The sequence below is a fragment of the Silurus aristotelis genome (genome assembly GCF_946808225.1).
Source record: "Silurus aristotelis genome assembly, chromosome: 5".
In the NCBI taxonomy this organism is placed as follows: Eukaryota; Metazoa; Chordata; class Actinopteri; order Siluriformes; family Siluridae; genus Silurus; species Silurus aristotelis.
This window is the reverse complement of record NC_139578.1, coordinates 21,957,958-21,983,289: the sequence shown is the minus strand read 5'-3', so window position 1 is coordinate 21,983,289 and position 25,332 is coordinate 21,957,958. Positions and strand designations below refer to the sequence as shown.

The window sequence follows — 25,332 nt, the reverse complement described above, 5'->3', positions numbered from 1 at the left end:
CTGGGCTTGTTAAATACCAGGTCGTGATAGGTGTGTATATCAGCATGTGTGTGTCTTGTATAGGCTACAGTGCACGATGCCTTTAGTGAGAGAGGAGTGGGCATGCAGACCAATTAACATTTGAGTCACTTCTCGTCATTAGCAAGTCTTCATAAAAAAAGGACCACATACAGAGACCAAGACACATCAATGTGGTTTGCACTTAATCACTACTGACAAATTTCTTGCCTAAACAGAGTTTTACGTCAATGGACTTCTTTGCTTGGCATTCGGTATCACAAGCACATTGGGTTTCATCAGGGGGTTCAGTATACTTCTCTTTATCAGTAACATACAGTGGTGTGAAGGTTTTTGCACCTTCCTGATTTATTATTTTTTTGCATGTTTGTCACACCTTAATGTTCAGATAATAAGTCAAGTCAAGTTTATTTCTATAACGCTTTTCACAATAGACATTGTCTCAAAGAAGCTTTACAGAAATCAACAGTTAAGGTGAATGGTGTGATGAGCAGACATAGCGATTGTGGCAAAGGAAAATCTCCCTTAGATGTTATGAGGAAGAAACCTTGAGAGGAACCATACTCAGAAGGGGAACCCATCCTCATTTGGGATAATCAAACTAATTTAAATATTAGTAAAAGATAACACACCTGAACACAACATGCAGTTTTTAAAAGAAGGTTTTTATTATTGAGGGAAAACAAATTCCAAAACTACATGGCCCTGTGTGAAAAAGTGTTTGCCCCTAAACCTAATAACGGGCTGGGCGGCCCTTAGCAGCAACAACTGCAATCAAGCGTTTGCAATAACTTGCAATGAGTCTGTTACAGCGCTGTGGAGGAATTTTGGTTCACTCATCTATGCAGAATTGTTGTAATTCAGCCACATTGGAGGGTTTTTGAGCATGAACCGCCTTTTTAAGGTCATGCCACAGCATCTCAATAGGATTCAGGTCAGGACTTTGACGAGGCCACTCCAAAGTCTTCATTTTGTTTTTCTTCAGCCATTCAGAGGTGGACTTGCTGGTGTGTTTTGGATCATTGTCCTGCTGCAGAACCCAAGTTCGCTTCAGCTTGAGGTCACGAACAGATGGCCGGACATTCTTCTTCAGGACTTTTTGGTAAACAGCAGAATTCATGGTTCCATTTATCACAGCAAATCTTCCAGATCCTAAAGCAGCAAAACAGCCCCAGACCATTACACTACCACCACCATATTTTACTGTTGGTATGATGTTCTTTTTCTGAAATGCTGTGTTACTTTTACTCCAGACGTAATGTGACACACACCTTCCAAAAAGTTAAATTTTTGTCTCATCAGTCCACAGTATTTTACCAAAAGTCTTGGGGATCATCAAGATTTTTTCTGGCAAAAATGAGACGGACCTTTATGTTCTTTTTTCTCAGCAGAGGTTTTCGTCTTGGAAATCTGCCATGCAGACCATTTTTGCCCAGTTTCTTCCTTATGATGAAGTCATGAACACTGACCTTAAGTGAGGCCTGCAGTTCTTTGGATGTTGTTGTGGGTTCTTTTGTGACCTCTTGAATGAGTCATTGTTGTGCTCTTGGGGTAATTTTGGTCGGCCGGCCACTCCAGGGAAGGTTCTCCACTCATCCATTTTTTTGCCATATGTGATTAATGGCTCTCACTGTGGTTCACTGGAGTCCCAAAGCTTTAGAAATGTCTTTATAACCTTCCCCAGACTGATAACTCTCAATTACTTTCTTTCTCATTTGTTTCTGAATTTCTTTGGATCTCAGCATGATGTCCGGCTTTTGAGAATCTTTTAGTCTACTTCACTTTGTCAGGCAGGTCCTATTGATGAGATTTCTTAATGGCGAACAGGTGTGGCAGTAATCAGGCCTGGCTGTGGCTAGAGAAATTAAACTCAGGTGTTTTAACAGGGGGCAAACACTTTTTCACACATGGCTATGTAGTTTTGGATATTGTTTTCCCTTAATAAAAAAAACCCCCTTCATTTAAAAACTGCATGTTGTGTTCACTTGTGTTATCTTTTACTAATATTTAAATTAGCTTGATAATCTGAAACATTAAAGTGTGACAAACATGCAAAAAAAAAAAAGAAATCAGAAAAGGGCAAACACTTTTTCACACCACTGTAGTATGACCACTTTAGAGCTTTTACTACAAGTAGATGTTTTTGCTCATCAAAAAGGTACCACTTCCCTTTGACCTTATCAGTTTTTCCCTACTGAGATATTCCTCACACACCCTGACTTTCATCTTGACACACAACCACACACATTTATGCTTACCCCTCCCACAAACACATCCATAATATATTCTGTCTATGGCCGCATATCTTTTTACGCCTTTTCCTTTCTAGACCAATAACACATCTCCAGACACCCACCTCTCTGACTTGTATATAACCCTCTTATTACTGCACTTGGACCACTGTGCTTAGTGGACCAGGTGATAGTAATAGGCCTGGACACATAGATGAGCACTAGGATGAGTTCTCCAATGCAGGTAGTGGTGTTGGCTTTGTCCCTTCTTGTGTTGGTGAGTAGGGTCAGAACAGCTCCCAGAAACGACTTAATGGCTCATTTGCTCCAAAATGAGGAAGACGGAAAGGAGGTGAGAATAATTTGTGATTATTATGTGTAAAATTTGACTTTGTGTGTGTGTGTGTGTGTATATATATATATATATATATATATATATATATATATATATATACTAAAATTTGACTTTTTGTGTGTGTGTGTATATATATATATATATATATATATATATATATATATATATATATATATATATATATATATATATATATATTTATATAAAATCATTATTATTTGGAATGCAAAAATGTTGTCAATCTTCACTATTTTTATACTTTTTCTTCAGTCAAATGAATTAAGAATTTTTGATTATTTAAATTACGCTCTGCTGGATATTTTATCTTATGTGTACACAGGACTATTTGCGAATACTTCTGCCAAAGCTCCTTTCTGAGCTGGAGATCCCAGATGAGAATGACACCCCTTCTGATGAGGACATGGAGCTGAGCCGCATCCTACGCCATCTTCCATTAACCCCACGTGAACGGAAAGCTGGGTGCAGAAACTTCTTCTGGAAAACGTTTACCTCCTGTTAGCTGATATTCTTTTTCAACCCTCATGTGTGGTGGAGTCCAATTTCTGTATAGCTGGATTTTGAGTAGCCAGCAATAAAAGTGTCTGTGTATAGTTTTGGGTTTGGGTGTTTTAACCAAATGTCTGACCTGTAATGAGTCATTTTGTAGTTGCATGACAGTGTCTTAGGATATTATATGGATTCCAATTTATTTTTATTTTTTTAATAAACCTTTGTTCTATTCAGACTCAGACACAAGTGCATGAAAGTTTTATATATCTGCAGTACTGATAACTAACATTTCTTAAAACAATTATGGGATGCATTCCCCATACACCCATGATAAAAAAAAAAACAACAACAAAAAAAATAAAAACCCCACCACAAATTCACTTGCTGTACTGATGAATGGTTTTTTTTTAACCGTAGTCTCAAATAATGCGTCAGAATCACAATAAATCACAAAGGTGGCACTGTACGAAGTCACAAGTTCTGCTGCATGAAGAGCTTTGTTCATTATATTCAGTAGGCAGTAATTAAACATGAAGTTTTAAATAGTAAGGGGACACTGATACTGTTCTGCAATGAAGCAGAGGAAAAAATAAAAACATGCAGAAGAATGAGTGTTCAAATCTTAAAAATAAGTGAAAATAAAAAGAAAAAAATACTAAATATTGTTTATAAACCAATTTAAAATCAATTGTCAATGATTTCTAAATCAATTTTAAGTTTGATAAATAAACTCTTGTTTGACACAAATACTGACAGTTTTTGCATTATAATTATTGTGCAAGTTCATAAATAGAAACAATAGGTATATTAAAATCATTACAGATCACTGTCTATCGTCACCATCAGAAATTCTATTTTAGCCCAGTCAAAATCAATTGATTTATTTAGCCAACAGAAATGAAAAAAAAAAAAAGGTGATAAAGTAATGAGAATGTTATATTGAACACTTGTGCAAAAGAGCACAAAATCGAAAAACTCTTCCATGGCAAAAAAAACAAACAAGGATGGGATTTAGACGACCCGCAAGGGCTGCAAAATAACAAGGTGGAAGAACCAAAAGGTTTAAAGCTCATTTACCTGAATGTAGTTCAGCAGGAGAGTACTTTATTGTTTTGGGGTGCAAGATTGCAAGACTACACCAATTATGTTTTATTTCAGTCCAGAAAGATTTTTTTTAACGGGGCAACCTTATTTTAAGAAGGCACTGAACTGAATATCAGCAATCTCCTTTTTGCTTCCTTCTATCATTTACCTCTTTCATCTTATAATTACCTTACGGGTTTTTTTTTTTTTTTACAACATCTCTAAATCCCTGTAACGCAACTTTACTTCTAAAGTACTATTATTTTTTTCAAATCAGTATGCATGATACAATAGGCTTACAATTCCTTCATTTAATAGTTATCTAAACAAGGTGCCTTCATGCTGATCTGCGTTGGTTAGGAGTTAGATTTTAGGTACAAAATGAAACTAGTCTCAACTCAAAAAAACAAAAATGTGGCATAAAATTAAAAAAGCTTTTCATCTCTGGTATTAAACTGTATGGTGCTTTCTTCAATAACAATGAACAATTCTAGTGTTAATTCTAGTGTGCTGCAGAAAACAGCAGACAAGGTGTGAAGTTATAGCATATATAAAATGTTATAACAGAAGTTAAATTGTCCTGTGACCCTTGCTGTATGTATAAAAAGGGGGTCAACAGATACAGATTTAAGCTTGAGGAAATGTGTACAATAAAGTGATTTTAGTTCAATTTAACTCCTTACCATCATGTTTCCTGGGTAATTTAAACTTTTGATTATTCAGTTAATCCAATACAATTCTGTTTTGTTATAGCACAGATTCATGCTGACAAAGCTTTATTTGACGAACCCCGAACGTGCCCTTTTCACCTGATAAGAGAAATCAGCAACTCATATAAACAACCAAAATTTATACTCATAAGCATTTTAATCTTTTTAACCAACGTGTTTATTTTAGTTAAGAATATTACTTGACCTCTAAAGTGGCCTATGCAAGACTTCATTCATATTTTACGGCTCTGTTTCAATATAGACCCTGAGTTTGTAGAATTCAGCTATAATGCATGTGAAATTATTTCATTACCTAGATGTCTGCTAATATGAAAGGGGGGAATGGAAGGGGGGAGGGGGCTATCCCTACTTTGAGCTTTTCTTTGAATATCCCTCAAAAAATAAAAAGCATTGAAACATAACAGACAGCTGTTAGCAGTCGGTGGAGATTTTGGCAGAGAGGTCCTGGATTCGTCGGGCACTACAGCTCTTGCACAAAATGTGACCGTCCAGAGGATAGCAGCCCCGACCCTCTCCTTCAGATGAGAGGAGCAAACCACACTCCTGCAACACAATCAAGTACTCAAACTCTGACTGAATTATGGACGATTTCTTAATTACTTCATTTACTCAGCTTTAGAAAATGTGAAAACGTTAATTTCAATAGTGTGTGCTTACCTCACAAATATAGCAGTTGACATGGAAACTGCGATCTAGAGCCACAATTCTCACTGTCTCCTCCTGACCTGGCTCAGGCATTATTGGCTCCCCACACACAGAGCATCTTGGGGCAAACTTCCTGTTCACAAAGGAAATACAGTTATCAAATATGTCCACTATAATTTAGACTGGATTACAAATAAAATGCTTTTCAATCATATCTAGATTAGGGCTGATATTTTATGCAAAGGATTTTGAATTGCCCTATTACGCAGTATACATGTGAATACACTTGTATTGACAGAAAGGCTGGCACATGTTTAAGACTGAAAAAGTCTATGTTAATGCAGTTGCAGTTACCTGTGGAAGTCCTCAATGCAGTGAATCTGTGAAGTGGCATCCACAGTGAAGGGAACACCGTCAAGGCAGCAGCCACAAACGACGCAGCTGAAACAGCGTGGGTGATATGCTTTACCCATTGCCCGCAGAATCCGATCCAGGATCGGTTTTGAACACTTTGAGCAGCGCTCCAATGTGCTCTGAGAAAAAATTGGAGAAACAAGAACAAAAGTAAGAGCGTGATTAATGAGAAGATGGAGAATTCCATTTCAATTAAGAAAGTAATTACAAGACAGGGGGCAGCACATCTTGTGAAGAGAAAATTAAAAAGTGGTAGTAAAGGAAAGAACTGCATGTAAGGATAAACTGCATGTCAAAAGTAGGGGAATTGGTAACTTAAAGGTTAAGGCCTGGGGTTACAGATTGGTCACTGTTTGGCCCTTTAGCAATGCCCTTAACCCTCTCTGCTTACGAGGTACTGTTTTTTAGTTGGCTATGCACTTTGACCAGAGCTTCCTAATAAGCTAGGATACGCGAATAAAGGATTTCACATTGTTGTAATGTATGTGTTAAACTGATCATCTTATGCTTATTAAAAGGATGGTTTAACATCAGTTCCACTATAAATAAAGCATTAAGATGTCGAGGAGAATGATGCACCGGAGAGGGTATGAGAATGACTATGCCCAAGAACACAGAGGAGAGGAGAAAAAAAATGTGAAGGCAATAAAAAAACAAGAATTCTGGGGTAAAATGTGAAAAGTCAAAGAGAAACAAAAATAGCAAATACAGGTGCAGAGTAACAAAAATGTAATAAATAAGACTCACAATGTAACAGCTCTCACAGTAGCTCTTTTTGTCCAGTGCATAGAAAGGCTTGCCTCTAAGTTGGGCATGACAGGTAATACATGTGAAACAGTCCACATGGAAAACCTGCTCCATAGCAATACAGCCACTCCCATCACCGAGAACATTGTCTCCACACCTGGCACACCGGCCTGAGAGAGAAACAAAATGGCATAACGCAAACTAGGTGTCAAGATCATACGTTTGTTAAATGAACTATTGACTCAGTGTTATGTGAGATATAATACCAAAGTATTCCTCTGTGGGAGGATGATTCATGTCATACACCAACTTCTTAGTGAGACGATCCAACTCCTCCTCTGCTCTTGGCACTATTCCCTGGTGGTGCAACATTTTTTACAAATGGGTTTCTACTCACAAATGTCCAAACATTTCCACTTAAATATAACTGGAAAATTTAAGGAAAAAAAATACATAAAATAAGCCAGTCACTGATTTGTCAAAAAAAAAAAAAAACCTGATTACTAGCAAATATGGTTAATGTTAGCATTCACACTAAATGGCCTAAAGCATAGACACCAGACCATCACATCCACATGTGGGTTTCTCCCTAATCTGTTGCCACATAATTTGGAAGCATGTCACTGTATACTCGTTTTTAGGCCCTATGGAGACTAAACGTGTTCCATCATGACAGTGCCTCCATGTACACGCTATAAAGACATAGTTTGTCAAGTGAATGAAACTGAGTGCCCTACACAGAACTCTGACCTTAACCCTACTGTAGTTGGAATGCCAACTGCACCACAGGCTTCCGCAACAGCCATCAGAGACTGACCTCCCTAATGCTCTTTAGCTGAATGGGCAAATCCCCATTGCCATGCTTCAGAATCTAATGAAAGTCTTCCCAGAAAAGACAGGATTATAATAACAGTGAAGGGGGACTAAATCTCTAATTAGATAACAAACACATGGGATTTTTGAACATGTTTTGGTCTCCACAATCAGATCACAGTTAAGAAATCTAGAAAATTCTCACCTTACTAGACTGGAAACTCTGCTCTTGTCCTTTTTTTCCTGGTGGTCCCTGTACCCTGCTTGGCACCTGAACACTACCAGAGCTTGCCTTATAAGCTGCTGGATCACCATGGGCCTGCTGGGTTGGTGGAGGGGGTGGTGGGTACCAGCCCTGTCCTTGTCCTGGGACATCTGTGTAATGTGGGCGATCCTGTGGGGCAGGGCAAGTAGCATGCTGGCGAGGAGGTGGTGGGGTGTAGGCCTGCTCTGCCTGTCTCCCGCTCTGAGAATAAGTCACAGGCTGGGCAGTTTTGACCTGCACAGTAAAGCGTGGCCCACTTGGAGTGGAGGCAGTGGTGTAGGAGGCTGGCACTGGTTGGGGGTAAGGTATGTGGGCAGACGATGATGGGGATGGATAGGAGTGTTCAGGCTTTGGGGTGGACACATAAGGTGGAGAAGGATGGTACTGGCTTTGAGGATGTGGAGGGTAACCCATGGATGGTCTGTTCTGGGACGGAGCACCTGTCTGATTGGATGGTTTGTAGCGATCGCTGTAGAGATGCTTGTTGTAAGGCACATTGTCGTATAGCTGTGCAAAATGAAAATTAATGTAAATCTTTTACTCACTTGGCTACCTGGATTTTTGAGTGGGATTCCACATATTTCAGTTTATTCGTTTTTACAAACACATGAATAAAAAATACAAATCAAATCACATTACAGTACATGCAGGCATCGTTCTAATACAAGATCAGCAGAATTTAATTTACCACCAATTACATATCTACATGGTAATAATTTTTACACTTAAACTATTTTAATTTCTATAACAACAATAAGAAAGATAAAACAGAGTATTAGTGTACCTGTGTGCTTGTGTTCTGAGAATGGCTATCCATGTCAGCCAGCATGCATGTAAGGGAATCTATCTCTGCATCAATACTAGAGAGGTGTTGATCAGACCCACGTGTCTGAAAATGACAAGACAATAACATATTTATTTATAATACACCAATTTACTCCAATTCCTTGAGTAAATTAAGTAATTCGAATACAAAAAAAAAATAATTGAAGCAAATAATTTGCCTAAATGCTTCGTTTAGTCCATTTAACTACACACGGAGCTATGTGTTGTCCACAGACCATTATTACTGACGCACCACCCGCTAAACTCTGGACAGGTAACACAGAAGACATCGATAACAGAAACATGGCGTAACGGGGAGAAAACAGCAAAGGGTGAGGAGAAGATTCAAGCCAAATAATACGACAAAGCCTCCAAAGTCTGGGATCATTTCAAACTAAAATATAAAGAAAACACTGTACCTATACCTTTTTTTTTTTTTTTTTTTTTTAGAGCAATTTGAAATAGATTTTTATTTATGATGTTTTATATATATATTTGATTTACATATAGGGAAGCAAATACGACAAAGAATAAGGAAATAAAATTTACTTTATAATCATTTGAGATTACAAATTCCTAGAAAAGTGTGTCAGAGACTATGCCAAAAGTGCTACATTGTCTTAAAATAACGACATTGGTGTATTTATTCATAAACAAAAACTCAAATACAGTGATTCATAATTTGCAACATAGTGGTTTGGACTCACGTGTTGATCATAGCTTTTCATGTGTGTGCTCCAAAAGAGATGATCATCTGTGGGTCCAGGTCCTGGGGGATAATAGTGTTCCCCTTTTGGAGAAAGTGGGTTATAGGACGGAGGCCCTGAATAACCGTCTTGATGCTGGTGATGCATGCTTCCTCCTAAGTAACCACACAAACACAGCAATGTTTAACAAAACAAAAATCATTATTCATTTATCATTTATCATCCAATCATAGAACAGTAAGTATCGAAATCTTTATTTACTCTGTCAGCAAATTCATTATACATTTTACAGACAGAAAAACAGAAACCAGTAATCTGTTACTAGTGTACTAAAGTAAATTCAACAAATAATCCCTTCGCTCTCAGAAATATACTTGCAAAAAGATAACAGTAGATATACACCAATAGGGGAAGACAGAATCAAAACCAAAGCCTTTCCTAATGATCTATGAACATATACAACAATAAATACACTGTACATTTTTGTCTGTATTCAAAAGATGGAGACTGAGCTTTTTTTGCCAACCAGGTTTTATTTACCACCATTTTCAAACGAAGTTTGTTTGAACTTGTTTCTCAGTTATTTGGAATTTCGAGAGATGCTTCTATATATAAAGATATTGACTTTTAAAAATACATCACTTGGAACAGACCAGGCACTTTTAATTTCACATATGCAGTATATTCTCTTATTTTAAAGAAAAGGCCTTGTAATGTATGATGTCCACCTTAAGATTCACTATTCCATTCAACAGCTGACATTTTTTTTAGGTAGATCTTGTAGGTCTGCACCGCATGCACAACATTGTGTGTACATACAGGAAACAAAATATAAAAGTATGAGACTTTCTCACCTGAGGGTCCAGTGGCAATGTACCTTGAAGGTACACTATTTCCACCCGCTGGTCCATTTTGGTCATACCCACCATATTTGGCTCTCTGGTCAGGTGGACCTTTTTTGGGAGGTCTGTAGAAAGCAGGTCCAGAGTGTGACATCTGTGCTGCAGCTCTTTCAGGGCTACTCAGAGTTCTCGAAGGCACCCAGGAAGAACTGGACATAGTGGGCTTCCACTGGCAGAGCAAAGGTTTTTTTTGTTTTATGCAAGAAGCATGAGAATAACACTTTGTATATATATATTTATTTAATTTAAATTGTGTATAAAGCTTGTTCATCCATAAATAAATGTATGGTTAGAATATAAGTAAATAACTACTATCCAAACTCTGATATTTGATTTGTGACGCTATCAAACTATTAGTAATTATGCCACTGCACATCATCACAAATGGAAGCCTGGTGAGTTTTTTCATATTGGTCTTTGTATGTTACAAGCTTCACATTGTCAAGTAGTTGCTACAACAAACCTTTGGTTAAAAAGCAGGAAAAGGGAACTATTCTCAAGCATTAGGGAAATTCCATATGTACTCCAACAAACATCATACTACACACAAAACTCCCACAGGTGCAAAGCTCCTCTTAATCCCTCATTGGCACAATAGCTATTGTCCTGATTTTTAGATATGACCCTTTGTGTACAAACCTCTAAATCAAAATAAGATCGGAAATCTTGTGTAATAAATGTTTGGCTCGATCCAGCTGGCCTAGTACAATAATATCTGCTTCACAATGGTGAACAAAACCTGGAATACTGGATGCTTCCTACTGCAATGATGATTGTAAAGGTTATTGGGGGAAAAAACATGGCCTAAACCTGAAACAGAATGATCAAAATTCAGGTTCTGATAGGACCACATGCAACAGGTCATTTCTATTTTCATGATGTAAGGTCACAGACCAGTTTATAAACTATTTGGATCATCTTTGAACAACCCAAGTGCTCGGTTAACGTTTACTCTGAGCCTACAGGCCTGCGTCCAAAACAAGCAGGAGATGTAACCGAGCTGTGTACCGACACCACACCGGCTTCGTTTGTATCCTCAGCCGTTCAGGAGCGAACTCAACTCCGAGGACTGCTGGCCAACATTCAAACACAAGTCACAATCGTGGTTTCCACATAATGCCTTTTTATGAAATTTAAAAGGCGGCGGGTTCGGAAACAAGCTACACTCGCCGGTAAGTGTATCAGAGTCGCCGCTACACTCTTACCATCAGTGGGAGGGTGCCGCCGGGACCGCTTTCAACTCGGAGATCAAAAGAAACGTGTAAATCGTCGCCATAAAGCGGCTCAAATCATATCATCAAAAATCCGCGTTCAGATTATTGTGTAGAAAACCGGAAAAATGCAGCGTTAATGTTTTTTTTTTTTTTTTTTTTTAATCAGTGTCCGTACCTCCCCCTCTTCCTTCTCCTGCTGCTCAAAATGCTGGCTTTATTCCACCACGTCTACAGCCGCACTCATTCGACTCTCATCTGGCAAAATTAAATAGATGTGTCTTTTAATGTATATCCTTTCCTCTCTGGGTTCTTTATTTTTTATATAAATATATTATATCTATTTTACATTTGGTGCGCGCGGAGGGCGAGTAGATCTTCAAGTCCATGCATTGTAGCTACTAGACACTTTTTATGTTCATGTAAAACAAATGGCGTGCAAAATACAACAGCGCTCTCGCCTTATTATCCGACTTTCACTAAATATTGAAATTAGAAGTTTATATAAAGGATATATTTTCTGTTCAAGGCAAAATACAACGTCTATGTGTTTGCACGAGAATGCTAACTGTAGCTTAAGCCTAGACCAGGATGAACACCTATCGCTTCCCTCACACACCCTCAACGAGGCGCAGGAAAAACAACAGGAAAATGGCCTACGTTTCTTCGACGTGCATTCGACGTGTTGCGTGGGTCAAGTTGACGAGTTTTTGAGCAGTTTGTACACCGACTGCATCCCACCAAGACTCAGACCCTCTCCCCCGTGGATACCGGGGCCCGTGGCGACCTTCTAAGCCCGTGACGTCAGTTCGGTGAGGGGCGCGCGAGCTGCGCCTTGCAGTCAGTATCCCGTATTGGAATATGACAGATGGCACTGATCCTCATCTACAGAAATAAAAACCAGCCACCAAAGGCGCCCGTAATCCTTACTTGGCACAGGACTAAGTTTGATCTATAAATAAATAAATATGCTATATTAGTTTTAAATGCATTTGTACATTTACGTGAAAATGCATTTTGAATATAATTAAAACATCAGTTTAATTGAAATATTATTGAGATGCACCTGTATAATCAATAAATTAGTATAACATTAAAAGGTTGATTTATTTTTGTCATTCAATTCAAAAAGTGAAACTCGTATATTATATAGATTCACCACACACAGATTTTTCCAGTTGTTTATTTCTTTTAATTTAGATGATTTGGGCTCACATTTAACACAAACCCACCAATTCATTTAAAATATTTGAATACTTCATAAAACCAATCAAAAAAACATTTTTAGTGAACTGTTGGCCTCCTGAAAAGTATGTTAATTTACTGTATATGTACTCAATACTTGGTAGGGGCTCATTTTACTTTAATTACTGGCTCAATTCGGCATGGCATGGAGGTAATCAGTCTGTGGCACTGCTTAGGTGGTATGGAAACCCAGCTTTCTTTGACAATGGCCTTCAGATCATGTGCATTTTTTGGTCTCTTGTTTTTCATTTTCCTCTGGACAATACCCTGTAGGTTCTCTATGGGTTTCAGGTCTGGTGAGTTTGCTGGCCAGTCAAGCACACCAACACCATGGTCATTTAACCAACTTTTGGTGCTTTTGGCAGTGTGGGCAGGTGCCAAATCCTGCTGGAAAATCAAATCAGCATCTCCATAAAGCTGGTCAGCAAAAGGAAGCATGTAGTGCTCTAAAACTTTCTGGTAGACGACTGTGCTGATCTTGGACTTGATAAAACACAGTGGACCAACACCAGCAGATGACATGACTCCCCAAACCACCACGGACTGAGGTCCTGTGTAAAGTTTGCACTCTTTTCTTTCAGACTCTGGGACCTTGATTTCCAAATGAAATGCACAACTTTCTATCCTTTCATCTAAGAAAAGACGATTTTGGCCCACTGAGCAATAATGCCGTCCTTTTTGTCCTTTGCCCAGGTAAGACACGGTGGCTTTACACAGGGAATGCGTCAGTTGCAGCCCACGGGTACGTCTGTGCGTGGTGGCTCTTGAAGCACTGACTCCAGCTGCAGTCCACTCTTTGTGAATCTCCCCTAAATTCTTGAATGGGCTTTATTTTACCTTTTCCTACAACTTTATTTCCTTCCATTCCACTTTCCATTAATGTGCTTGGAAACAGCACTCTTGAAGAGCATCTTCTTTAGCGATGACCTTTTGTGTCTTACCCTCTATGTGCAGGGTGTCAATGATCGTCTTCTGGACAAATATCAAGTCAGCAGTCTTCCCCCATGATTGTGTAGCCTGAACCAGACTGAGACACCATTTAAAGGTTAAGGAAACCTTTGCAGGTGTTTGGATTTGATTAGCTGATTACAGTGTGATGCCACGAGTCTCCAATATTTTCACAATATTCTAATTTTCTGAGATTCTGAATTTTGGGTTTTCATTAGCTGTAAGCCATAATCATCAAAATTAAAAGAAATAAATGCTTGAAATATATCATTCTGTTTGTATTCAATTACTAAAATAAATATAATTTTTAATGATATTTTAATTTATTGAGATGCACCTGTATATAAAAGGTCTGGAGGTTCCACCTGTTTTTATAAATGACTGAGTATACAACACCTGCAACATGCATTCTGTGCATATAATAATATATGCAGTTTCCAAGTGAAGAACTAGATGTTAGGTAATGCAAGTTACTGCAGTGGACCACTACCCAAAAAAGTTCTTGTCAGTGTTATGTAGGTTAGGGGGTAAAGGGTGCTGATAAGTTTTGCACTGGGGCCGCCTACAAATATATACCTGAAAAATAACTAATAGTGAAGGTTCAAAACTTGAACCTATGAATGAAATTATATTATTGGCAAGGAAAAAGAAACACTCAATTGAATGGATTGTGTTCATTATGGATTTTATGCCTGTGAAAGTAATATCATCTTACCCCACTTTCTCTAGTTTTCACATGACCGTGTGTTAGATGTCAGTCCTGAGTGATTCATTCATTTCCACATAGCCTTTTTCGCTTTACAACATTATTTCATCATTCTGAGAGACTGAAGAGGAAATGAATAGTGTATTATTCACACTTTTGCTACACACTCATGCTTATATTATTATCCTTGCCCTTCTATTAAAATAATGATTCACATCTAATTAATAGTACTTAGCACCCAAATCTAACCATGTTTACTTTTGTCATCAAAAAATAGCTATTTAAATTAGAAGCTACAATAGTAAATAGCAGATTAATATAAACAATATATAATAAAGATATAAAAAATACACAAGAAAAAGAATGCATACACACTTTCTACAGTTCACATTATCTTCACTTCATATGAAGCTCTTTTTTAGTATTCTCTTTATTGTTTGTCTCAGGTTTTTTTTCCATGTTTCTGCCTCCTGTCACCTTCCTAAAGAGGACAAACAATCCCCCATTTCCACTTCAGCCCTTCCGGATAGCTCTCGTATATGTCCTTATATGTCCACAACAGCTTCAACAGGAAGAAACAGTTTATCATGGCTGCAATTATTGTTTTAACAGCTGCAACAGTTGTATTTTGTCATGATATAAAATGATCTATAAACTACATTAAAAAATATACATCCTCCTATATGTTTGTGGTTTTAATGTCTTTTTTTTATTGTTGCATGTGCTTGTATGATATTTCAAAATCCCGATTAATAAATATTTATTTTTATGTGGTCAATTTAAACAAAATATACCTCCATCTTTTGTAATTAAAAGTTGCACATGATTTTTGACTATTGGACTGATTGTTAAATGTAGATAAATAAACCATTTCAACTAATGAATGCATTTCAACTAGCTTTGAAATAAATTGCAGTCACAATTTTCTTTTCAAATCTAAGACTACATATATAAAAATACAAAGAATCTGATTAGAAATGTTTTAGTTCATAATGCATTATATTCCTAAACAGATATAGACCTGCAGAATACACAGAGATGTACCCCACCCAAAGAGTAAAATAGTGCTATGAGACATTGGTGCAACACAGAGCACTGGATAAAAGTGTAAAATAATGATAAAAGTGGTGTTGCTGCCAGTCAGACAGACTGTGCAGTTTCCGCTAATTGGTGAACCTCCTTCAGTAATGTTCTCACTTTTCCTCGGCCACCCCCTCTCTTCCGTTATTCGCACAATGCCTGGAAGTTGCCTAGACCCACATCTCCTTATTTTTTTTTTTCTTATGTTGTTTTCTTTCTCTCTTTTTTTTTCAGTCTCCCTCACACAAAATACACAATTGATTCTATGCTCCATCAAAACAAACATGAACACAATGACACATGCACTTTACACCCCAGTCCAAAAGATACTTCCGACATATGTTAGTGTATTGGCTGTTTGTTTAGTCAAATCACAAGTCTCAAAATCACACATTTGTTTTGTTGTTGGTAAGCGTTTACTGTTGACCTGCATTTCAAGATCACATTTAGGTGAATTATTTCAGTAATAATTATAAGCAAAACTAAAGGTCATAGAAATTAGTAGTTTATGCTTAAGGATTTTGACCATATTGTTCAGCAGCAACAAGGTGTCCACAATATTTCAAGAATCATCTACACTCAATGAGAACTTTAATATATAATACTTATACAGTTATCTCCTCAGCCAATTAAATGCAATCAGTGCAAAACATAAAAACATGCAAATACAAACCAAATGCCTCTGATAATGTTTACATGGGATCTTAATGATTTTGACCATCATTTTACTATTTCTATAGCTGCAGATCTTATATGAATCTTTAGAGTTTACTTAAAATAGTACTAAAAAGGCAAATAGTTATGTGGATGTAAATGCCTTGCTGATGAGAGCTCAAAGTAGAATGGCTAATCTAGTTTAATCTGACAGAATGGCTACATTGACCACTCTGTACAGTTATAGTAAGCAAAAAAGGCAAATGAGGCAGATGCTAACAACAGTAAAAGACTACATCAAGTTCCTCTTCTGTCAGCCAAGCACCAAAATCTGAGACTGCATTGGGCAAAACATGATGAAAACTGATGATGCTGCTGAAGCAGACAGATGGCAGGGTCAGAATTTGGCACCAAAAGCACAATACCAACCTGCCTGTGTCAACAGTCCAGGCTGGTAAAAAGAGGTGTTATGTTTTTTGGCACACATTGAGGCCATTAATCCCAATCCATCATTACTTGAACGCGACAGCCTAGTTCAAAATTGTTACTAACCATGTGCATCCCTTTTTTGGCTTCGTCCAGTATGATAATGCACCATGTCACAAGCAAAAGTGATCTCAGACTGGATTCATAAACATGACAGTGAGATCAGTGTTCTTCAGTGGTCTTCGCAGTTACCAGATCTGATTGTAGTCGGCCAGAATGTACTAGAATTAGAGATTAACAGCATGAACGTGCATCTGAAAATCTGCTGGACTGTAGACTCCCAAAGAAAGATAGCACAATGATTGGTATTTCAGTTCTTTTCTCAAATGGTAAGAATAAAAGGAGAAAAATACAGTTTTGTACAATAATTTAGCAAAACAATCACCTAAACCTTTTAATCATATCTACAATACCTGATATATATATGACCATATCTATCTCATTCGATATGTACCTGAAAATGTGCCAGTGTTGTTTGTGTGCCAGAACCTCTCCATGAACTATGTAGAATGTTCAAGCTGAGGTAACTTCCAATTTGTTTTGAACCTATTGGAGACCTAAGTGGGCCCCATATCCCCATTCTCATTCTCCACTAAAACTGACGGATGTCCTGTGCAGGCGTTTCATGCATGGCTCAGTAAGTGTGTGTATGTGCTGCTCACAGGAAGCATCGAGGAGATGTGGAGGTTGTAGGGGGCGGAGAGGGTGTTCCATGGTTCCTGTACATCTGTGTGCTTCATTTTTTTGGGTGTTGTTTTTCAGTTGTGAAAGAAGGGTATTACCCTGTATACTTTTTTTTTCTCACTCTCCTATTTCCTTCCTCACTATGCCCATAACAAGGGCTATGAAACACACACACGCTCGCAAATTCACAAAGTCACAGGAAGTCAGATTGATATGGCCGAAAGCTCATGTCAGCAGTCTGAGCAGGGTGTTTAATCTTGCTTCACCCACTGACCTGGCAGCAATTCTGCACAGGATTTTCTAGTATGAGGGCAGGACCCAGATCTGCAAAGTATCAGCCCATGTGATTTTCTGAATATTATCTGTGATCTTGAATATGAGCATCAGTCCTGGATCAATCTTCTCTCTTTATAGTTTGTTTAATTAAATTTTTTAGTAAAGACTAAAGATGTAATTCAGATGTTACTATAAAGATGTGCATAGTATAGAAGTCCTTTACTGTACTCTGCATTAATGTGAGAAAATGTGTGTTGAAATCACTTGGTTAAATTCATAGAATCCAGCTGTCACTCTGTATGATATGAAACAATATTGTAGTTTCCGGTTTTAGTCTTTGTTTAACAATGCTGAGAAAAAAGTTTCTAAAGGTGACACATTTCACCTTTAACCACACCGATTGAATAGAAAGCTTTTCTATTGGCATGGCATAATATTTTCTCATCACCCATAGTCGTCTATGTCTATCAAGTTTGATATAAATAAATTCAGACATTACACAAAACGTACTAATATACAGCAGGTTACTAATTAGGTAACCGGGGGAGTGGTAGCTCAGTGGTTAAGGTGCTGGGTTACTGGTCGGAAGGTCAGTGGTTCAAGCCCTGGTATCGCCAAGCTGCCACTCTTGGGCCCTTGAGCAAGGCCCTTAACCCTCTGCCCTCCAGAGGCACCATATCATCTCTGACCCCAGCTTCGAGGCAAGCTGGGATATGCAAAGAACAATTTTCAGTGTAATGTATTTGTGACAAATAAAGACTATCCTTTAATATTTCTTAATTCAATTAGACAAACTGTACATTCACTTTGTGAGTATATAACATTGCCTTTTAATATGCTTTAATTAATTCTAATGATTGGAGTAGCTTTCCACAAATTTATTATAATACTTTTTGTCCATTCCCCATGACAAAATTGTTGTAGCTCATTCATCTTTAAGGGCCTCCTTGCTTCTTGCTTTCCTTGCTTGCTCCTTGCTTTTTGAGTTTGGTTTTTCTAGAGGATTCTTTGAGGGCTTTACTATTATACTTTAATGTTGTTGCCCTGAAGCCACTTTGTTACTGATGTGGAAGTATGGTTAAGATTACTGTCCTGCTGGAAGACAAGACACAGTTTGAAAAGACAGTCAACAAGTAAACAAGTAAAGTTTAGTTAATTTTCTTAATTAAAAACTACAACTATCATTAATGGGATAAACCTAAAGATTTATGATTATATGGCATATATATAAATATAGACAGGCAAGGCAGATTGAGGAATTGTGAAGTCTTTAAAAATTGTTTGGTCTTTTAAGTCCAGTTCCTGTGTCCTGGTGGGAATCAAACAGGGTTGTGGAGTTTTGTTTTGGTTAAGTGAACTCCTGGACAGTGTTATTAGACCTTATGACCCGGTGACAATGCCTATGTGCCCACGCACAAGCACACAGGCACGCACTCTTACCCCCTGCTGTTTAGCCACTCATGCAATCTAACACATTTTCTGCATAAATTCGCCCACACAAATAAACAGGTAGGCTACAGATCCAAAACAGACACCCCTCCTTCCTGCCATAACTTTACATTAGAGTCAGGTAAAACAGAAACATTTGCGATAAACAACTATAAATAACTGATACATGTTGAGGTCTGGTTTCTTTTCCGGTGGCTCTTCCAATGCATGTGTGGGCTTCCTGGGGAAAGGGAAACAAAGATCCAGAAAGGTATTTGAATTTTTGCTCTGTTTCCAGGCCAATTTAAGCTAAACTATCTCGTGGTTTGAAATCAGCGTGAGGGTTTGGAAAGCTGTTCCCAGATCAGTGTAAAGAGAATGTCTTCTACCAACACAGGAAATGAGCAGCCCAGCTGCGTGGAACTTCCTGCATTAGATTATAAAGGATCTCCTCCCTACAGTTGCCCTAGCCAGTTGTAATAAACATCTGAGAAGAGAGCACAAAAGTCTGTGTGTTTGGTTTGGATGTGCAGTGATAGAGAGGAGTGACCAAGACTCAGTGGTGTGTGTTCTCGTCCCTGCTGGTCGGGGTAAGTTTACTATTAAAGTATTATAAGAATATATATAACTTGGATTTGTATGCTTCAATGAGTATCTACAATCTATTATCTATCTATTTTATACAAAGAATCCTAAGGGAAGTGCAATATATATTTTTTTTAATTAAAAAAATAATTTTGTGCTCTACACAAAGCTTAAGTAAAGCATTTTGAAGGCTCTTCAGGTATCAAGAGTCTTCAATTGCTGCTTACAGAATTAACGACTGACTGCCCAGTGTTACTGAATCCTTCATAATTCTTCAGGTTTATTTCATGATATGCTTTTGCAATGCGCATGTTTTTTCAATGAAAACCATGAGTTTTTCGAGTGACTGACTTGCTGAACTTATATATTGAATAGTTTTGCTTAATAGTCTCACATTTATTGTACTGTATATAACAGACTACATTTATATATATATATATATATATATATATATATATATATATATATATATATATATATATATATATATATATATATACTACATTTTTCAATTGTGGTATTAAATAGTTTAATTAATATTATTAGAATTATCTGTATTAGGATATAGACAAATTTTCAAATAAATGATTCATCTTTCTATTTGTAGGTACGAGTAGGGAGCTGGTCTCCCCAAACAGATCCATCTGGAATTTTCTTTTCTCTACAATTTTAATACAGGGTGAGAAAATCATGATAACTATTTCTTTTCTGTAAATATGCAAAACTGCATAAACAGTGTGATGTAAAGAGAGATTATATACTTATTTTTTTCTCGAATAGACAATGAGTAAAATGCAGCTGGCTGTGGAGGATTATCAGGACTCTACCAGACGTGACTCGATGGTGGAGGTCCAGGGATATGTAAAGGAGTTCACGCGCCACTCTAATGATGTTCTGCTTAATTTAAATGAGCTAAGACATCGCAACATCCTGACTGATGCCACACTTTTGGTGGGCAGTGCCCGGTTGCACGCTCACTGTGCAGTGCTCATAGCATGCAGGTCAGTTTGCAGGCATTGTCAGGATACATGGGCCATTTGCTTTTCCTCATCCTCCCTCCCATCTTTTTTCCCTTTCCCATCCTCCTTCCTCTGCTGATCCTGTTTTCAGCACAACACCTTATTGTTTGAAGATATTGTCATTCTTTATTCTCATGAGGCCAGTTATATCTGTGCAGGTTTCCATTATTATTTGAACTGCAAATTTATTACGTATTTTGAAGGAAATTCTGGTCTTGTCGGAATATATATATTTTTTCATTCAAATTTAAAGTGTATTTTATTTTATTTTTTTATTTCTTTCATATAATTTCTTTTTGTTTGTGTGTGTGTGTGTCTTATTTTCTTTTTTCTTTTTCCTCTCAGTGGCTTCTTTTATTCCTTGTTCTCCAAACACAAGACTGGTGCTGTGGGAGAACGAGGGGTTTCCCTGACTCTGCCAGAGGAGCTAGATGCGGGCAGTGTGGCATTGCTGCTGGACTTCATGTACACTTCCCGCCTTCCTCTCAGCCCTGGCACCGCACCTGGTGTGCTCGCTGCTGCCACCTATCTGCAGATGGAACATGTTGCTGACACCTGCCGAGCTTTTTTACAGAAGAGGTGAGACATGAACATGTCAAATTCTGAGAGTTTGGAGTTCAGAACAGTAAACTAACATATTACCTTTCTGCAAAATCATAAGACTTGCAGCATATATTTACTGATGCATGAAGCACAAGAGTACAAATCACTGCTACATATACAGTAGATTACACCATGGTATCCTCCGGTTTGAGTTATACTGTGTTTTTATTTGACTATTGAAAGCTAAACCCTTCTGTCCCTTACAGTGAAAATATTTGTGTAAGCCCTCATCTGGTGGACCTGGCATCCAAAAACACCCATGTGAGTTTTACCGTCAGCACAGGTGGCAGATCACCTCCAGGCCACTCTTCTTTCTACTCCTCCACTTCTAGGAATGCAGTGGACATGGAGGAGCCCCGCTCTGCTCAAGCCAGGTGAGAGAGGAAGAAGGGAAGAAAGCATGAGATGTTGTATGATATTTTGGATCTATATGAATGACTAATTTAATTAAAATTTTTTTTTTAATTCACATTACATATTTTTGACTCCTATGTAGAGTTCTTAGTGAGAGATTAAATTCAGTAGAGGCAACAAGATGCAAAAGTCCTGCTCCCAGCTCTGAATCACCAGCCTCTCCAAATACTCCATCACCAGGCAGTCCCTGTCAGTCCAGAGGTCAGCCTAACTCACCTGCTGAGTCCAGTGGTTGTAGTCTTTCCCCTAAACTAAAGGTACACTAACATTGTATATAAGTGTTTACATGTGGCTATGTATTTAAGTGTTTAACTTTTTTATTTATGTGTGTGTGCGTGTCACTTATTTCTTTACAGCATCGTTCTTCTGAATCCAGACCTACTCCTGACCCAAAGGCTTGTAACTGGAAGAAATACAAATATATTGTCCTGAACCCTCTATGTGCTACACATATTAAAGAGGAAGGGCCAGGGGAGGAGTGCCAAACTTCTGACCACTCTTCCTCTTCTAGCGATATTGATCAGGCAGCTGTAACACCCAAACTGTCTAATGAGGCATGGTTACCTGCTGGACATGGCTTGAAGGATATGTAAGTTCAAGTGATGGAATATATGATATAATATATGATGATATATTTATATGTATATATAAATGAGAAATCAGCATTAGATTATTTAAAAAAAATTTTTTTCAGACAAACACCCTTCATGGCCTACCAAGGACTATCACCACACACAGCAGACACTTACAAAGGACCACCAGCAGCTACTTCCCAGGATAAGAGAGGTACAGACAGCACAGTCTTTCTTTCTAATAAAATATGCTTAATAAACTAAAGTAAAAAATGAATTTGCATGGAAATATTTATTGTATTAATTGTGTGCAGTTAATTGTGATTGTGTAAAAATAACAGAGTCTGTGATCTCTTGTTGTCCCTAGATTTCTTCTCTCTGTATCAGAGCCCATTCCCCCCTTTGCTAAACAGCACCAAACAGAATATCCATACATTTGGAAAGCTTCCAGTCAAGCTTGAGAATCACTCTCCAGTGATTTGTTATTCAGGAAATCAAGGAAGCACAAAACCTACCTGCTCAGGTAAGAGGCTACATCTCAGACAATCTCAATGTTAAATACACATTTTATAATGACAAATTGTACATCTTTTTTTTTTTGCATTTAGCAGATGTGTTCATTCATCAAGAGTGACAGAGGATAATTGTTAAACTTTCACACAAAGTTCCATTTTATCTTAATTTAATCCGCCCTGCCTTTTTTCTACATTAATATAGGAGAAAAGCCATACCGCTGTGATGTGTGTGGGGCGCAGTTTAATCGTCCAGCCAATTTGAAGACCCATTCTCGCATTCACTCAGGAGAGAAACCATATCGCTGTGACACCTGTGGTGCTCGATTTGTTCAGGTAATGAACCACATTCTCCTGTTACACAGTGATTTTATTATATTTAATCTGTGATTTTTATCACTTCTCCGTCCCACTATTACCAAAAAAAAATATGCATGTGCTTATAAATAAATACATAAAAAAAAATAATAATATTAATAATATATATATATATATATATAAATATATATATATATATATATATATATATATATATATATATATATATATATATATATATATATATATATATATATAAAACACTATTATACTTCAATATTAAAGTTACCATGATGTGTATACAGAAAAACTACAGTAGAGTAAACACATCCACAATGATTCTATTATAAAATCTAGAATGCAAAAAAAAGCATAAAAAAGCATAGAGTATATACCCAGATCACTTACTGTTTTGTGTGTGTTTTTGTGTGTGTGTGTGTGTGTGTGTGTGTGTGTGTGTGTGTGTGTGTGTGTGTGTGTGTGTGTGTGTGTGTAGGTGGCTCACCTGCGTGCCCATGTTCTGATCCACACTGGGGAGAAGCCATACCCATGCCACACCTGTGGAACACGTTTCCGTCACCTGCAGACACTGAAGAGCCACTTGCGCATTCACACAGGAGAGAAACCATACAGTGTGAGTATTAAATAAAACACATGCAGAGTCACACTTAAAAAAAAAAAAGATTAGTAAATTGTTTTAGTTTTGTACTATTTGTAAAATAATCAGCTGTATTATATTTATACAAAAGAAGAAAAAATATAATTATCTAATATTTATTTTATATGTTGTTTTCCTCTGTTTCCTTTTCTCCATATGTATCAGTGTGAGAAGTGTGATCTGCGTTTTCGTCATAAGAGCCAGCTGAGGCTTCATCTGAGGCAGAAGCATGGTGCTGTTACCAACACCAAAATCCGCTATAAAGTCCTGGCTGATCCGTACCACACTGGACCAGCCATACTGCAAGCCTCCTAAGAGTATTTTTTATTCCATTCGGGTTTATCATAACTTCCGATCTATGCCAAGGCTTACAAAACTGCTCCATTTGAAACATTATGCTTGTTTTACAAAATGAGGTGGAGTGTTGCATTCCTGGAAAGCATATTTACATCAAAACAGAAAAACACCTTCCAGAAATGCTGTTCTCCTGCACTAGACGTGCTGAATATTATTAGTAATCATATTTTTCTACTTTTTTTTGTATTATTTATTTGCCTGGCTTAGTGTTCTCTTTCTCACTTAATTTTAAAAATCTGTGGACAAAAGACAGAGACGGCACATTAAAAAGAACATAGTGTTAGGTTTAATTATTAATTACATTATGAAATTAATATTACAGTGAATCAACAGTAAACTGCAAACTTTACAGCTGTCTGAACTACAAGAAATATTACACTTCTATGAATTACAATTCCTAAAGTAGTGTAAATGGTTTGTGGAGGGATGTGGTAGGAGTTTAGATTGTATATAAGTGAAGTAGGTTGGGTAATAAATGGATATGATTTTAAAAAGGAAAATGGGTGAAATATTGAAATGTGAAGTGATGGACAAGAAAAGTGTGAAGAAAGGATGTGTATGTTTAAGAAGGATAAAGAGAGTTCGAGTGAGAGTGTAAAATTGTACTGTTTTGTCTGTAAAGTGGAAGAATGTGTATGCAAGTAAGAAAAACTATGCTTAAGGGATTTACTCATGTTTGGATTCACATTTAAGTACGTACCAGTTTGTTTTCTTTTTCTGTGTGAATAAGAGAACATTTATATGCTTGGTTTAATATCAGTAAGTCTCTAGTTGTCATGTTCTCATACTTGTTGATATTTTCTAGTTACTTATGCACTAACAATTCTTTTGCCTTACTAATTCAAAAGGCCTGGAGCCTATAGTAACACTGCTATAGATCTTGAATCCTTGTTTTTGGTAAGAACTCGAATTTTGATTGAAGGAAGCTATATTATGTTGATGTTTTTGATTGTCTTGGAGTCCAAGCAGGCCAAGGACTCAGATAAGCCAGACAGAATAAATGTAAAGGTTGATGCTGTGGATGAAGATATTATTGACTTTGTCAAATCTAAAGTTCTTTTGCTGGACAAAGACAAGACTTATTTTATATAAATTAAAATTAAATTAATTTCTTTAAATTGGAACTATATTGTCTGTGGTCATTGTGTGTGTACTATATCAGTCTGTGGTCACTGTACTTGTAGATATGAGAATCAAAAAAATGTCTATGCAATTTTCTGAAAGGGTATTAAAAACATACTTCAACAAATCAAATTACTGAATATATTTTTTCAGCAGAATTAATTTACACTGATCCAAACACATGTTTCATGAAATTATCAAAGGGCCA

The 25,332-nt window shown here is 37.2% G+C and overlaps 2 protein-coding genes across 6 annotated transcripts; one reads left to right on the top strand and one right to left on the bottom strand.

Annotated features, from left to right (window-relative positions):
- Positions 1 to 3,299: 3,299 nt before the first annotated feature.
- trip6 (thyroid hormone receptor interactor 6) lies at positions 3,300 to 12,345 on the bottom strand. Of its 5 annotated transcripts, none has more exons than XM_083541201.1 (11): positions 11,807 to 12,345; positions 11,636 to 11,715; positions 10,199 to 10,415; positions 9,345 to 9,499; positions 8,597 to 8,701; positions 7,753 to 8,319; positions 7,001 to 7,091; positions 6,735 to 6,904; positions 5,928 to 6,106; positions 5,586 to 5,706; positions 3,300 to 5,471 (listed from the first exon to the last, which is right to left on the bottom strand). In XM_083541201.1, exons 3-11 carry the CDS (start codon positions 10,401 to 10,403, stop codon positions 5,340 to 5,342), a joined length of 1,725 nt encoding a protein of 574 aa, XP_083397327.1. In that variant the 5' UTR covers positions 10,404 to 10,415; positions 11,636 to 11,715; positions 11,807 to 12,345; the 3' UTR covers positions 3,300 to 5,339. The 5 variants fall into 5 exon arrangements, with proteins under 5 accessions (XP_083397327.1, XP_083397328.1, XP_083397325.1 ...); XM_083541202.1 differs by having other exon boundaries at positions 9,345 to 9,659; positions 9,824 to 10,415; positions 12,118 to 12,345; XM_083541199.1 differs by having other exon boundaries at positions 12,118 to 12,345.
- A 7,074-nt stretch (positions 12,346 to 19,419) lies between these two features.
- bcl6b (BCL6B transcription repressor) lies at positions 19,420 to 25,126 on the top strand. The gene is made up of 12 exons (XM_083543032.1): positions 19,420 to 19,554; positions 20,157 to 20,228; positions 20,330 to 20,550; positions 20,914 to 21,147; positions 21,378 to 21,545; positions 21,668 to 21,842; positions 21,942 to 22,174; positions 22,280 to 22,371; positions 22,525 to 22,680; positions 22,875 to 23,005; positions 23,484 to 23,621; positions 23,811 to 25,126. The coding sequence occupies exons 3-12, from the start codon at positions 20,333 to 20,335 to the stop codon at positions 23,958 to 23,960; spliced, it is 1,695 nt and encodes a 564-aa protein (XP_083399158.1). The 5' UTR covers positions 19,420 to 19,554; positions 20,157 to 20,228; positions 20,330 to 20,332; the 3' UTR covers positions 23,961 to 25,126.
- Positions 25,127 to 25,332: the final 206 nt, after the last annotated feature.